Source organism: Rattus norvegicus, chromosome 8 (genome assembly GCF_021556685.1).
Source record: "Rattus norvegicus strain SHRSP/BbbUtx chromosome 8, alternate assembly SHRSP_T2T, whole genome shotgun sequence".
In the NCBI taxonomy this organism is placed as follows: Eukaryota; Metazoa; Chordata; class Mammalia; order Rodentia; family Muridae; genus Rattus; species Rattus norvegicus.
In genome coordinates, this window is record NC_141541.1 from 63,345,604 (window position 1) to 63,362,662 (window position 17,059).

Sequence of the window (17,059 nt, forward strand, 5' to 3'; positions counted from 1 at the left end):
AAACAGCAACAAATACAGGCTGGTTCTGTTGGAGCTAGAAAACGGGTTCATCCAACAGAGCCCCATCAGGAAAACCAGGCTTTACAACAGTGCCTAGGTTCTGGGATGCTTTCAGCAACTCCACCCCATCGTGACTGACTCGTCAAGCTCAGTTCCCACCCATGAGCTGGAAAAGTGAGAGAGACTCTATTTGTAGTATGTACCCTCTCAGGATAGTCCTGAGGTGCTCATACAAGGCTGCAAGGACTCCCAAAAGACAAGGTCTAGAGAAAGAAGATGGGCAGAGATGTAAAGCTGACCATTTGAGGAGAGACCGAGGGAAGTTAGAACAACATTTGAAAGCACCCACACATTTGGAGGATTTAGAATGGCATGAAATGTCATGAGACGTCACTTGCTCTAAAGATCTGATCCCTGACCTTTCAAGTGTGTGTGTTCCCCAAGCCCAGTGAATAACTGTCTGAAGGAGGATTACCCCACCATTCTGAGGAGACCACCATGAAGGGGGGATTGCTATGTAAATGGTTGCATATAAGTGGGGAGGGGAAGTCGATGAAAGATCACACAAAAGGGGGCACCTGTAAAAGTTTTGAGAGAGTAAACACAACTAGATGATACCTTTTGTTAAAAAACAAACCAGGAGGGTTGGGGATTTAGCTCAGTGGTAGAGCGCTTGCCTAGGAAGCGCAAGGCCCTGGGTTCGGTCCCCAGCTCAAAAAAAAAAAAAAAAAGAAAAAGGAAAAAAAAAAAAAAAAAACAAACCAGGAAACCTTGAGATCAGAGTGGGGTTGGGGGAGGGGAGCAATACTGTTAAAATAGTGGCGTGCCCCAAATGAAGAGTAGCAGGTGACCTTCATTTACAGTGTAACAAGTTGTGTCTGTTTAATCAATTGTTAATTGCTTATTCAGGCAATAAATTAATGCAGGGGGAGTTGGTAATGTCTTCTGTACAGCCCATTACCAGCTTCTATATGTGAATGCTTGTCCTTCTCACCTGCCCAAAAGATGATTCTCTTGAGATTATCATGTTAAAGCAAATTACCGGAAAGGAGATGGAAAGGAGATCACGTGGCCCTCATCCGGGCCTAAGGGGTGGTTCTGGCGTTGTCCTGCTGCTGATCTGTTAAAATGGAATGTAGCTTTTTGTAGAATAGAGGTTGACAGACAGTGGCTGGGCAGGGAGTGGAAGGCAAGACTTCCTTGTAGAGACTCTGGGAAAAAGAAAGAGGAAACAGGAGAGGAGGACATAGGTGACTATAGGCCTGGAAGGTATAGTTAGCCATGCGATAGGACAGGTCTAGATGGTCAAGTAAACTCAGATGAGCTAGTTGAGGGTCTGTCTGCCCAGCTCAGGCCCAAACTTTATTAAAAGGCCTGTCTTAACTCTTTCTGGCTGAAGGGCCACTTGGGGCATACAGCAAACAGGCACAAAGAGGCCTGGAAATGAGCTCCATTCAGAGAATTGAGATAAAAACCAGCAAGACAGCAAGCTCGGCAGACAAAGGTGTGCTTGCCACCAAGACACAACCAATGTTTGATGTCCACACTCCACAGGATGAAAGTTGTCCTTTGACCTCCACACATACGCCGTGGCATGCAGCTGAGAGTTCATGAGAAGCTGGTACAACTCACTAGAGTCTTCAATACACCCTTAGGAGCTACAGGACCATGATAAAGGACAGAATCAGTGTCCACAAAGAGAAAGGAAATACGAAAAGACTAAACAAACAAACCCCAAGACCCTAAGGAGAAAAGAGCAACAAATGACCTCCTCACCAGGGACTTACAGAGGGCGCTGGGGACAGGGAGGGACGATGAAGAAAGCTGGAACCAGAAGAATATAAACAGGAACAGATGAACCCAGCATGAAGAAATTATGGGACCAAGATACAACCACTGCCCAACACAACATTGGTGTTGTCAAGGAAAGACGTTTGGTAAAAACCATCCTTCCGTAATTAGAAACAATGACTTAGAAGTAGAAGGAAATTACCTCAACCTGAAAGCTACCATGAAAATGCCCACAGTGAAGTCACGCCCACTGGAGAAGTGGAGAAGCTTCTCCACAAGAACAAGGAGGTTTGCCTGCACTGTTGCTAGGCAACTTGGACTGGCTAGAGCCACTAAGCAAATAAAAGGAAAGGCACCAAGCTGGAAAGAAGTAAAACTATCTGTTCACAGATTATGTGATCTTGTACCCAGAAAACTAAAGATTCCAAAAGACTTTCAGAACCAATACACTAGCAGCTCACAGTAGCAGGGTGCAAGGAGGTGCAGAAGCCAGCATCGGTTCTATGCTTGAGCGATGAACAGCCAGAGTGAGGCCCTGGACTGCCATAGGAGTGGTGGAGCACATCCGTGTTGATGGGCTGGTGCTAACCAAGGCAGTCTACAATCCATAATCCCTATCAAAACCCCAACCCCTGACAGAGAAATACACCCGAAACCTAGGATGAGTCATCTGATTACACCACGTTAAACTGATGAAACAGAAATCCTTAGAAGAGAAACATCTGTATCATGAGTAATTTTTGACAAAAGTACTAAGACTGTTTTCAATAAGGAAGAGAAAATCTAGAAATGCTGGAGTTGGGGACTTAAGCAATACCAGATATGAAAATTCAAAATAAAAATTTAAAAATTTAACAATAGTAGCTATATATATAGTATAATATATAGTATATATAGTGTAATAGTGTATATATATATATATACACACACACACACAATATATATACACACACACACACACAACTCTTGGAGGGTATCAGGAAAATGAATTTTTCAATGACTTTTGTGAAGTGTTAGAAAATCTTTAGGAATCAAAAAGTAGATCTTTTGTGCATAAAAATATACCATACTTAAAGAACAAAAAGGTTATACACAGACTTGAAAAGCATATTTGCAGCCTACAAATAAGGACTTGATTTCCAGAGTACAAAATATGGCAATATGGTCAGCCTCACTGATACACGGGGAAGTTCATGTTAGGTCTCAGTGAGCTGTCACACCACCCCATTAGGGTGCTGGGTGCTCCCCCATCTCCCCATCGTTCATCTTTTCTTTCCTACACAGTAACAGATGCACACATATTGGACCCTGGACTGCTGGTAAAACTGTAAAATGCTTCACTGGTTACAGAAAACAGTATGATCCTTGTCAAATTAAGCAAAAATTACAATTCAATCCAGAAATCCTACTTGAAATATATTATTTAGAAATAAAAGCTGGGGTTGTGGTGGTATATATTGTAACATTGCTGTTTACAGCAGTCAAACTGGAAATCATCCGAATGTATTTGCATAGTATAGAGAATGTAATGTATCCTCACTGAATAATATTGAGCTGTTAATGGTAGAATGGATTTGTGGCTAAGTGTAGATGAGCTTCGAACACGTGTTGAATGAAATTAGCCAGTGACAGAGGACAAGGAGTGTATGTCTCCAGTTACTTTCTGCTGGGTGTTTTGTTTCGGTGTTGGGGTGATACAAAAGGAAACCTGGAGAAGTACAGGCTTCAGTGTGGGATGATGAGAATGTTCTGGACAGCGACAGTGATGACAGCCCTACCCAGAGTGAATGCCCTCCATGGCGCTGAGCTGTGCTCTTCAGAGTGCTTTAGAACAGTAAATCTCCTTGTGAGGACCCTGCACGGTGTGCTGCTGCTTCTCCCCGAAGCAGGCTGCCTTGAATCGGACCCTTTTACCAAGCCTCTGTGTGAGACGAGGAGTGGAAGCATTACCTTCTCTTGTGTGGTCCACAATCTGCCTTTGTAGGTAATAATGCCCTTCACTGGGGATGTCTTCAGTGCTCTCTGTGGCCTGTAGAGAGGAAGATAGGAGGCTTGAGCACTTGGATTTCTGAATACACACACCTACCTGCCCTCTTACCTGCATAAACCCGCAGCTTCCACTTGTGGCAGGAGACCTGAGGTGAATGTACCTCAGACATCCATACCCGCAGTGGCTGTCCTACAGCACCTGTGCACAGTGTGCCAGCATCCCCATCCCAGTCTCTCAAGCGCTCACCCTTACCTCCCTGCCCTTCTGCTGCCTCAAGTCCTAACGAGTTTAATGATCTTTCTGAAAATTACAATTACAAAACCTGGGTGAGAGGAGGAACACCAAGGCAAGTCACTGACAGCAACATCAGCGGCAGGGCCAAACATGGGAGGACTACCAAACACAAGGACGGGAGAATCCTAAGGTTAAGCTCTGGCCAGCAATCCCCAGGGACCTGTGGACGGCCATGTGCAATAGGGAACATGGGCTTGGAGGCCAGCAACACAGCCCAGCAATGCAAGACGGGTAACCAGCTCAGTCCTCAGAACCCATTACGGGTAGCGGCAGAACTGACTCTGTGATACTGTTCTGTACCTCTGCACACCCCTACTCTTAAAAAAAGGAAGAAAGGAAAGTACAAGCTGGAATCCAGACGCATCTGGGTTTAGATTCTTTCTCTACTAGTATCTGGATAGAGAATCTTTACCTCCGACCCGCAATTTTCCTGTTATAGAAAGTGTCACTTACTACAGACTCTAACAAGTTGTTGTCGTGTAAATATGTCCTGGGACTTTCGGCTGTGGGTTTTCTAATGCAGCAAGTGAGGAAGTTTGCCTAGAAGTCTGCATTCCCAGAGTGCAAGGATGATGTGAATGTGCCTGTTCTGGTCACTGCTGGGTTGAATCAAGACCAACGGCACTGGCACTAGCTCCGGGTGGTGTCATTCACCGCTGTGTTCTCTGACCTGTATCGTTTTCACTGCACAGGTCTGAGCTGATGTTGTTGAGCGTTTCCTGGTGTCTGTAACAGGCTCACCCCAGAGCCCAGCTTTCATTTTACCACATAGATTTCATCTCCTTCACTGTGTCACAGCCTTAGATACTAATGTTTGGCCTTTGAAAAATGCCTGGTCAGATGTGCTAATTTTGTAAGCCGATACGCTATCCTGGCTTTTGGTTGTTGTTATGGTCTCATGGTCTTTTTTCTTCCATTAAAAGAAAAAAAAAATACTCAATTCTTCCCAGTGTGGTGGTTCACTCCTGTGATACCAGCACTTGGGAGATAGAGGCAAAGTATTCTTTCAAGTTTGAGGCAAGCTTGGGATATACAGTTAGTTCCAGGACATCCTAAATTATGGAGTACAACTTAATCTCAGAAATACACAAAACCCTAACTAAGAGATAAAGAAACAATTTGAATTTCAAAGTGTAGGGTAGTATAGAAAAGCTGCAAAATCGCTTCCGATACTTGTTAATATTTTTTTTAAATTATGTGTGTGTGGCATGGGGCAGGTTCCATATACATGTGGTCAGAGGTATAGACCCTCCTGGAGCTAGAGTTCACGGCGGTGGTGAGCTGCCCAGCGTAGGTGCTGGGAGCTGAACAGCATGTGCTTTTAACACAGAGCTATCTTTCCAGCCTCTTCTTTTTCTTTTTACAAATGTGTCTTTGCACATAGGAAAGAGCTAAACATGCTTTATCTGTGCATAGTTTATAAAAAGCAAGCCAATCACTGAGTTTTACTGGTCCATCAACTACTCTGAGAATCCATATCCAGAGTCATGAAAGAGAGAGAGATGCCCATGTGGTCAGGGCCCGAGCCAGAGTGCTGTTTCTACACACAACACTTTTGGATTGGGCCCCATTTGTGTTAACCTTTCCAGTTAACTGCACAGTAATAAAACCCCGCAGTCTTCTTGGAGGACTTTGACTGGTTGGTTCACTGTCAAGCATTTTATCAAAGAGTGTGACTCTAGGTGTTACTCCTTACTTACAAGCAAAGGGCAACTCCAGCCATTAATTAGAGCTGCCACTAAACTACGCAGAAAGGGACACATCCCCTCAGCCTCTTGAAAGCACGTGGGAACTCGCGCATCATCTGATAACATCATCAATTACAGTGTCCTTCACTCTGGTTGACTTGTTGTGAACTGTGTAACAGAATTTACCGTTTCAGCCATTGTCAAGTTTAGTGACATCAAATACAGTTGCGTAAAAGGAGTCACCATCGCCTCCAGAAACTTCACTACTCCAAACTTAAATTCCATGCATGAAACAAGAGCTCTCTCCACACTCCCTGGTACAACAGGTACACTTTCTGTCCCCGTGCATTTGGCTGCCCTAGGATCTCACTTCCACGGTGCACATTCTGAGTCTGACTTTTTTATGTAGCATGACGTCTTCAGAGTGCGGTACTCTTCATATAGAGAGTCTTCGTATTGTAGTATCAGGATTGTACTCCCCTTTAAGGCTAAGTAATGCTCCGTCATACGCAGACACCTATTTCTCCATTCACTCATCAGTGGACATCTGAGTTGTTCCCATCTTCTGACTGACTATTAGGAATACAGCTTCCAAGAGTGTGGGTGCACAGATGTTTGCTCGTGCGTGTAAACTCACATTAGTCAACTCTTGGGTAAAAATGGTAGTTCTGTGGTTTGGTTTAAGACCTGTCATACTGCTTATCCAGGCGACCCTAAAAGTTTATATTCTTACCAGCAAATGCACATGGGTTCCAGTTTCTGGTCACCTTGTTAGCACATGGTCTTTCGTAGTCACTGCCCTATGTGTGAGGAGTCCACACTCTTCCTTCTACGTACCCTGTGGCCAGTGATGCCGAGCATTTCACAGGCTCCTGGAAAACGTCTGTAGAAGTCCTCTGCCAGCTTTTGAATCGGGTGGTTTTATTTGTTATGAGTTGTTTACTCAGGAGTAGTTCTTGTTATTAATTTTAAGTTGCTGTTGAAACAGTAGTTTTCACACATGTGTATCATGCAGGTTGCTCACATTTGTCCCTGATTGCCTTTGACTCACTGCCCCCCGCCCCCTCTCTCGTCCCTCCTATAGTGGGATTAGTCCCCCGAGTCCTGGCAGAGTAACTCCATCTTGTAGATGTCATTTAGAGGTTCTGTGTGCCAGACTGCAGCAAAAATGGGCCTTCCTTTCTAGAGCTGGTCAGTGCTGCAGCGAGCGTCTGTAAGGGCTCTGTAAGCAACTGCGTGGGCTCTAAACTTCACAGAGCCTGGCTTGGCTGTGCCTTGCTGCCTGAACCTGCCATCACCTCTCCTGACTTAACACTAGGTAGCACTCTGAGCCCAGGTTTGTACCAATTCTACGGCCAGCTGAGAACCACACAGAGCAGTTCAGTGGGCAGCCCTTGATTCTTGGTATCCTGTCACCTACACTCTGCAAGACCCTGACGAATTCATCTATCGTGTCAAGCTGAAACTGGTAGAATCTTCCTCAGGTCTGTCTGCTCTTGCACGAGGTAAATAGATGTTTCTTTATATTTTCCCAGGAGAGGCACATGCCCTTCAAAGAAGCCTCCTGTTTCTTTTCATGCATACATACGTGCATATTGAAATAAATTACACTAAATGCTAGTGTTGCATGTTTGAAAAGCCTTTTGCGGACTGCCTTTTCACAGACAGTGTCTATATAAAAGCTATATCAACTTTTCATTTTAATGAAGTCCAGTATGTCTACATTTCTTTGTTGACTGTGTTTCTGTGTTATTTATATACAAAGAATCATGGCCAAGTCCAACTCTGTAGAGTACGTCTCCAGTCTCTCTGAGTCTTGTAATTGTGGGCCTTCTGTGTAGTTTCTCGTCCACTATGAGTTCATTGTGCCTGATCCTAGTGTGCAGCTCCCTCCCTCCTTCAGTGCACACGAGCCCAGCCCTGGCACGGTTAGATGGAAATTGGACTTCTACTAAGTTTACTGAGATATAACCCACAACTTACAGCATTCAGCTTCATAAACAATTCACTGGCTTAAAATCAACGGTCTTGAAGTAACTATGACCCTGTTTTCAACCAGATCTGTCACCCTGGAAATACTTTCCAGGGCTATCTGCAGCCATTGCCTACTCCAACCCTGAACCTTAGGAAGCCACTCACCTATCTTAATAAAAAGGCAAGTGCACATGGGGAGTTCTGTAAGTCCTTCCTCACAGCACAACCGAGTGTGACAGCGTACGTGACTGCGTTGTGCCTGTAGAGTTACGGCTGTCCATTTCACTAGCACAGCAATGGACTCCCACTTCCCACTCCATGGTTACGGGGGAAATGCTGTTGTGAACCTCCGGGTTCTTTATACAAACCCAAGTTTTTGTTTACTTGGGTAGCTGACTAGGAAGGGACATGTGCCTTAATAAACTGTCCACACCTCTTTATAGTCACAGCAGCAATGAGCTGCACTTTTCCTCATCCCAAATTTAAAAACCACAGCAGAGTTAGTGCATTAATTGGTGTTCTATTTTGGCTTTTCGGTCTTCTACTGAACTGTAATGACAAGTGCTTTGCACATTTCTTGGCCATTTGTGCATTTTCTTCGGTAAAATGGCAGCACTTTAGTTCTCTTGCTTTCTTTCTTTCTTTTTTTTTAAGATTTATTTATTTCATGTATGTGGGTACATTGTCACTGCCTTCAGACACCAGAAGAGGGCATTGGATCCCATGACAGATGGTTGTGAGCCACCATGTGATTGCTGGGAATTGAACTCAGGACCTCTGGAAGAGCAGTCGGGGCTCTTAACCACTGAGCCATCTCCAGCCCCGTTCTCTTGCTTTCTGTTACTGAGTTGACACACTTCCGTTGAATGAGTTCTTGTGTCCATTATACCATCTGTCAGATATGTGATTTGAACATATTTTCTCTTGTTTTGTGCCTTGTATCTCATTTTTACGGTGGAATCATTTGAAGCATGCGAATCTGTCCTTTGCACACAGTCCAGAATATCAAAAGTATTTTACGAATTGTGCTTTCCATCTCTGCCTAATGGGAGGGCATAAAGAGTTTCTCCTAAGAGGTTTATATCTTAGTTCTTACATCCACAGGCATCATGAGTTATTTGTATACATGGAGGAAAATGAATTTATTTCTTGCATGTGGCTCTGTGACCATTGCAGCATCCTGTTAGACTGCTGTGTGGGCACCGGCGCCTGGAGCCCTGCATTCCTCTTCACACGCTGTCTCAACTACGTCAGATTTGCCATTAGTTGGATGTAGGTAGTTTAAGCCCTCAATGTGCCGTCGAATCACTGCTTCCTTGCCCCGGGCCCTGCGTATTCCCAGTGGTGTGTCACAGTCACCCTGTCGGCTACCACAAAAACGCCTGCTGCAGTTTATTGGGAGGCACCAGTCTCTGGGAAAACTCATGTCAAGGAGAACTGACTACCCCATAACTAATTGGGGCTGTCTTTTCTCTTTTCTCAGCACTGCCGCAGATTTCACAGTACAGATCTCTATTTGTTACTTTTCTGCCGATGTGATAAGATGCTGTAGCCAACGTAATGTACAGGAAGAAGGCTTTGCTTGGCTTATAATGGCTCCAGAGGGTCAAGAGTCCAACATGGCAGAGAAGCACATCAGCAAGCTGCAGACATCATCTGGAATACAGCTGAGAGCTCACATCTGGATCCACGAGCAGGAGACAGAGAACGCACTGGGAATCGCATAATCTTTAAAAACCTCAAAGTCCAACCACAGTGACACACCTCCTCCAACAAGGCCACCCCCAGTAATCCTTCCCAAGCAGTTCCACCAGCTTGGAGCCAAATATTCAAGCACAGGAGCCTATGGGGGTTATTGTCACTCAGACTACCACAGGCCTTCTACTGCTTTTGTTAGCCCTATCCCTGTATACGTTGAGACGCTGTTACAAAAATGCATTGCTTTTAAGGTTTTTATATCTAGCAGTCTCCAATATATGGAAATATATTTTACCTCTTAATATTACTAACCTTGCAACAGCACTGAACTGCCATCTTTGTCTCATATTCTGTACTCTCCAGTATTTCTAAATGAGTTTATGGAGAATGGTTGTTGCTTCAGTGGAAGTATGGCATAAGGTCAGATATTTGAGCCTGGACTGTCATTGAAGAAAAGTTTCTACACAAATTCGATCAATGAATATAGAACTATTTGAATTTTAATTTAAAAAAAAACTTTTCATATTACTCTCTAGATTTTATTTTATTTTTTGAAACAGGGTTCCATGGAGCCCAGGCTGGCCTCATTGTAGCTGAGGATATCCTGCACTTCTGATCTTCCTGTCTGTATTTCTTCTCATGGTATTATAGGCAGGCATAACAGAGCCTGGGTTTATGTAATGCTAAGGACAGAACCAGGGCACCTTGACACGTGAGCCGCAGACCTGGCCCCTCAAGTTAGCCCTTTCTTTGGTAGTTTTTGTTCTTTAAAGGATTTGTCCATTTAACCTAAATTATGCCAGCTCTTTTCCTGTTGCCTTATCTGTAGTATTGCTAGAAATGCTACCTAATTTTGTTGTTGATATTGCTAATTCCTGTCCTGAGTAGGAGTCTAGAACCATGCCACCAAGCCCAGCATTTAAAAAACGAGATTTATTTCACTTTAGTGTATGTGTGCTTGTGTGTGTGTGTGTGCATGTGTGTATGTGTGTGAGTTCATGTGTGCCATGTGTGCCCATGTGCACACATGTGTATGTTGGTTTGCACACATGAGTGTGTGTGCATGTGCATTTGTGTGTGCATGTTTGTACATGTATATGCATGTGTGTGCCCATGTGTATGCATGTGTGTGAGCACATGCATGTGTATGTGTGCACATGTATGCATGTGTGTATGCATGTGTGTGTGTGTGTACACAGATGCAACTACATACTGAGAGCAGAGGTCAACTGATGCTTCATATGGTTTGTTCATTTTTCGTTGCTTTCAACTAAGAGGAAGAGCATCCAGTGCACACTGTCTTACTTTTCCAGAAATCTTAAAACAGCTTGAAAACACTGACTTGTCTATGGTTTTCCCAGAGATTCTCTCACTCCTATCCTAAGGTAATTCTCTGCCCCAGCCTCCCAGCATAGCTCATGCCAGAATGGCTCTAGAACACTGTTCCTCAGATCTGCTGTAGCACATTACAGCTGAGGGGATCACTTCACGTGCTGAAATTCATATAATGTCACATTTATTTTGTGAAAAAATATTACTTTTGTCACACTGCTAATAAAAAGCTAATCTGCCGGGCGGTGGTGCCCCATGCCTTTAATCCCAGCATTCAGGAGGTGGAGGTAAGCAGGTCTCTAAGGCCAGCCTGGTCTACAGAGTGGGCTCAGCCAGGGTACACAGAGAAACCCTGTCTTAAAAAGCAAACAAATACGGAAAAGAGAAAAGGAAAAAGAAAAGTATTCTCATGTGAAAAATAACAACAAGCCCGAAATTGAGGGGAAGTTTTAGTCTCCCTTCTTTGATGGCCGAGAGCACAAGTCTGTACACAACAGCCCATTTGGACTTTACTCACTGTGGCGGGCACTGGTATTGCCTGTCTCCACCAGGCTGATCTCACACTGGACTGAACTGGCCCTCTGAAGGTGGCCCTTCCTGGCATCAAAGAGAAGAGAAATACAAATGAGAAGTGGGTAACTCGAAAGCATGTCAGGAGAGTCCGAAAGAGAATTAGCCTGGAATATTTGGAAGCACATTCTCTCTTTAGAGCTACCTAACAGTGGAGAACTGCCCTAGCGTTGTACCCCTCCCCCACCTTAGCCAACCTGCCCGCAGAGGTGGCGGTGGCACTGTGGGTGCTGCTGAGCTGAGCCTACAAGTGTGACATTGATACTGAGCCATCGGGCGGTGTATCTGTAAAGAGATAACTCCCGCCATTGTGGACCCATTTGTGTAATATGGGATGGCCTTAGTGAACAACTTTAATTCACGACAATAGAAAAATCATTTTGAACCTAAACTTCATCAGCCTTGGGTTGTCTGATTATAACCTTATCCAGGCTATAATTTGTGGCCATGTGAATTTTAAAGACTGTTCTAAATATTAAAATGAAAATCAAAATGTACAAAGTTGCTTTATTTTTTCAATATTTCGACCCCAACGTATTATGTTAGTGAAAACGAATCAACGTCATGTAGCCGTGCCAAAATGGCATTTTTCAAAAGCACCCGGACCTTTAGTCCTAAAATGCCAATTTCAGATGAAGTTTTAGCACTGGGGGTGGGGGACACTTTGGGCCTCATCATTCAGGTAGAATCATCTCCTGAGTTACAGAAAGCCCAAGGCCGCAGGTCGAAGCACTCTCAACCACCAATCGGTCAGAACGGATAGAGAACTATTTGTTTTTGTTTATTAAACATTCTTTTCTTTTTAAAAATATTATTATGATTATTATTTAATCTTTTTTTACAACCCAGTCATTATTCCCCTTCCAGTCCACCCTCCAACTGTTTCTCATCCCATATCTTCCCCCCATCCAGTCTCCAAGAGGATGTCCTCGCCCCACCCCATCCCATCCCCACCCCACCAGGCCACACCATTCCCTGGGGCCTCAAGTCTCTCTAGTATTAGGGCTGTCTTCTCTCACTAAGGCCAGACCAGGCAATCCTCTGCTGTATATGTGTTGGGGGCTTCAGACCAGAGCTCCTGTATGCTGCCTGGTTGGTGGTTTAGTGTCTGAGAGATCTCAGGGGTCCAGGTCAGTTGAGACTGCTGGTCTTCCTATGGGGTCGCCCTCCTCCTCAGCTTCCTCCAGCCTTTCCCTAATTCAACCACAGGGGTCCCTGGCTTCTGACTATTGGCTGGGTGTAAGTATCTGCATCTGACTCTTTCAGCTGCTTGTGGGGCCTCTGTAGGAGGGCAGCCATGCTAGGCTCCTGTTTCCTCCCTCTCTGCCAGTGCAAGCGTGCGTGTGTGCATTAGCACATTTGCTGGTTTAGCGGTCTGAGGAAGTTGTCTTCCTCTATTATTTCCTGCCTTTTTCCCTTGAGACAGGCAGCGTCATTTGAACCCAACGCTCACCATTTCAGCTAGGCTAGCCGGCTGGTGAGCTGGTTCCCACCTGTCTCCACCCCAGTCCCAAACACTGGCGGTTCACGCACATGCAGTAATGCCTAGCTTTTATATGGGTGCTGGAGATTCAAACTCACAACCTTGTGCTTGCAGAGCAAGTACTCACTAAGCCAGCTTTCCAGCCACCCCCACCCCTTTCATTTTTTTGGAGACAGTCTCATTTTGTGTCCCAGGCAGGTCTAGAATTTGGTCATCTTCCTGTGTACTTCTCCCAAGTTCTGGAATCACAGATACCTCACCACCCCCACAAGGGCTGGGGTCACAGGCATACACTACATGCCTGGCTTAGTTTCACTCTTAGAGGAATATTACTAAGCCCAGAAACACCATACGAAGTTAGTAGACAATAGCACGCAGCCTTTGTCTAGCTCTCATGGGCAATAATGGTCAGATTGATTCTGCCGGTGTGGTGAGGACATGTGTTACATCTGCTCAAGCTGTCATTAAGAATGCAAGAAGGATCTAAGAAGACGGCTCACTTGGTAAAGTGCCCGCCTCGAGAGCATGAGGAGACCCTGAGTCAGGCCCCCAGAACCGTGTCTTTAAGTGTGTGTGGTGGCGTATCCTTGTGATTGAGCACTGAAGAGGCAGACACAGGCAGATCCCTGGGGCTCACTGGCCAGGCAGCCTACTGTATTTACTAAGTCCAGGCCAAGCAAGGTGGATAATGCTTGGGTAATGATAGCTGATGCACACATGTGTATATGGGCACATATACAAAGGAAATATGCGATTTCAAGCACATTTCAGTCTGACCTGAAAACTATTTTGAAATGTTATTTTTATAAGACAATTGCTATCTTAAAATTAAATTTATATCAATTTCTAGATATTCAGGTTTCCAAAGTCTAACCTTTATGACTAGGAAGAAAACTTACATAAAAACAAGACATATAATTAAAAGGGTGACTAACAATGTTTATGGATGGTTTGAGATTCAACACTCAGCCAGGTGTGGCAGCACATGCCTTCAGCATGATACCTGGCAGGTGGAGGTGACGAAGGTTATTCTTGGCTGCAGATACTGCTACATATGTGTTACATGCTGCTACATATATGTCACATACTGTCACATACTGTCACATATATGTCACATACTACCACATGTATGTCACATACTGCTGCATGTATGTCACATACTGCTGCATATGTTACATACTGCCATATATGTCACATATTGGCACATATTTCACATACTGTCACATACTGCCACATATATGTCACATGCTGCCACATATATGTCACATACTCCCACATATATTTCACATACTGCTGCATATATGTCACATATTACACACACAGAGGACAATGTGCTTATTGTTGAAGTTTATACACCACTTATTTGGTCTTCCTTCTTGCATCTCACACATGTTCTGGAGGGTCAATTCCACTCCAACCCTTGGGCAGAAGAATTATTGGGAACTAACTCTAAGCTCTATACGACCACAATTATCTCCATTCCCACTCCCCACCCCTGATTCTTGAAAGGTGTTTTCACCCCTGCCAAGGTTTGGAGTTTGTGGGTCACCACCTCTGAGAACACTGCAGATGTCACTGCTGCCCTGGGTCCCTGAGTGCTCAGGAGCAGCTAACCACTGGGTCTGGGACCTGCCGTCTTCTCTACTTTAGCCATTTCCTCCTTGGAATCGCTTCTGTGGTTCTGTAAGGCTGTGCTGTGCATGTGCTTTCCTTAACTCTCCTGACAGCTGCTGAACCTGTGGGTAACTTTACACTCTGAGTGTCTCAGCTGTCACCCTCTCCAACACTGCCTCTGTCTTTTCTTCTCCAAACTCCGGAAAAAATGTGAATTAGACATAAGTCACTGCTTGCTGCTTCTTGATCGTTCCTTAACTTTTTACCGTCCTTTTTGTTCTTGCGTTTGGGGTACTTTTTCATTTTTCATCTCTCCTCCCATGTTCTTTGTTTTCTCTCCCTCTCCTCTCTTTGTTTCTGCCTTCCCTCCATCCCTCCCCTTATCATTGCTAATCTGTTTAAAACCACAAACTAAACTTAAAAATATAAAGCTAAGATACACTGAATTTTTTTAATTATAATTTTATTTTGTCAACTTCTATATTGGTCTTTGCAAAGTCTGCTTATTTGTAAACAAATCATTTAAGAAAATTTTATTTTTTTGTCTTGTGTATGGTTGTTTTGCTTACATGTATGTAAATGTACCATACGCATGCCTGGCGCCTGAGGAATTCAGGAGAGGTCAGATCCTCTGTAAACTGGAGTTATAGACAGTTGTTAGCCACCATGTGGGTGCATGGAATCAAGCCCAGTTTCTCTATAAGAGTGGCAAGTGCTCTTAACCACTGAGCCATTGCTTCTGCTCACACCTGTCTTTCGTACATATCACGGTTTGATTCTCCCCACAAACAAACACTTTGAATATCTGCTTCTACTCTCAGTTTGCAGCATAAAGTTTGGAGAACAAATTTTAAGCCACTGCAGGCTCATGGTTACTAGAGCCAAATCTGGAACACAAAGTAGTTCAATAACCAATCAATATCCAGTTAACCGTCTGCATCCAAGTCAGCAGTACTGTGAACGATAGGCAGACCAGCCAGCTGGCCTCCCCCTCAGCGCACTATTTTGCAAGACATGCTTAGAATCCGAAGAGATTATCATCTGGTTTTCCCAAGATCTGTGCTTTTAGAGTATTTGTTCCAACTGGTGGAGCCGCTCTTCCTCCAGTCAGTGAATGACCTGACACTGTGAGAGGCCTTTTAAGGTAAGGAATGCCAGTCGCTTCTTTAAGAGCTAATCTGTCCTCAGCTGAGAATGTTTGCAGTCTGGACTACTTGATAGTCTTTTGTTTTGTTTTGTTTTGTTTTTTGGTTCTTTTTTCCGGAGCTGGGGACCGAACCCAGGGCCTTGCGCTTCCTAGGTAAGCGCTCTACCACTGAGCTAAATCCCCAGCCCCAGATAGTCTTAACCTTTGCCCCAGGAGACATTAGAAATACCGTGGGCTCAGGATGAAAATCCACAGAACATTCGTGGTTAGAGGTTTTTCTTTTCATCTTTGTGTTTGCGTGGCTTCCCTCTTAGTGGCAGGGGTGAGCCTTGAACTACTGCTTCAGGTCCTGTACTCCGGGCTTCAAGGTTTCTTTTACAATTAACGCCAGTCATTGGTATATACCCCCACCCACTCCTCGTACCTATATCCCTGTGCTTTCTATGTATAGACTTTTGAGGCTTCTTTTTCAGTCAGGGTTTGCCTGGAACTCACAGCAATCCTCCTGCATGAGTCTCCCAAGTGTTAGGATTATAGGTGTAAACCACTATGCCTGGGCTAAAAGTTGTCATTTAGAATGGTATACAGCCCTTCAGATTAGAATTTTCTTCCTTGTGCACCAGGGTCTCACTCCATAAATCAGGGTAGCCTGAAATTTATTATGCAACCCAGCCAGGCTGGCCTTAAACTTATAACATTACTGCCTCAACCTTTCAAGAGCTGGAATTACAAACATAAATCACTCCAGCCAGCTTTAGGTCATAATATGTCGGAGTTCTGCCTCCAGTCTATAGAACAACTGTATTTTGCTCTTTTGTGAAAACTTTATCACTCCCTGGCACTCAGTACATTTGGGATATACCACTTCCTTTACAGACTCAAAGGTTAGTAAGGGAATCCAGTTGCACACAGCTGTACCAACATTAAAGTCCTATGGATTAAAAACAAACTGCGAGCCACTCTTAGCCACTCACGGTGGAATACTGGAGTCTCCTATGAATCCTTTAGTCACTGTGACACCTGCCTCTGGCTTTCTGCTCAGCACGGGCTGCGCTGCTCTTTGTAACTGTGAAAGGAGTTCTGTCAGAGTTCCTGTGTCACTCCTGGAACAGTTCACTTTGAGGATGAGGCACTCTGGGGCTATCTCTTCCCTCTTGCACAGCAACCAACAGCAGCACTTGTGATGGCTGCTTTGTAGCTTGAGTCCCGATGACAATGTTTAATGCAACCGATCTGTGTGCTAACCCATAAGGATTATATACTATGAATAAGAAAGCTTTTGCTTTTAAGTGATTAAACTATTAAGGTTGTATCATTCACTCTGCAGGACCCACACGGCCCAATCACCACTCAAAGGCCCAACATTTCAAACACTATTAACATAGGCTCTGGGGAAGTTGTTTCTAATACATGGAATCTGAAGAACAAATTCAAGCCATAGTGAGGCAGTCGGTAGTTACTATAGTCAAAACTATAGT

At 44.3% G+C, this 17,059-nt stretch overlaps 1 protein-coding gene across 13 annotated transcripts in view; it reads right to left on the bottom strand.

The window, feature by feature from the left end:
- The window catches only part of Nrg4 (neuregulin 4), an 80,542-nt gene that overhangs the window by 19,431 nt on the left and 44,052 nt on the right, over window positions 1-17,059 (bottom strand). For 5 of the 13 annotated variants that reach the window (XM_087563839.1, XM_087563837.1, XM_087563841.1 and 2 more), the window contains 2 exon segments: window positions 11,285-11,364; window positions 3,742-3,820 (listed from right to left, as the gene is read on the bottom strand). In XM_087563839.1, coding sequence (XP_087419965.1) covers window positions 3,742-3,820; window positions 11,285-11,364 — 159 coding nt within the window. 13 annotated transcript variants of the gene reach the window in all.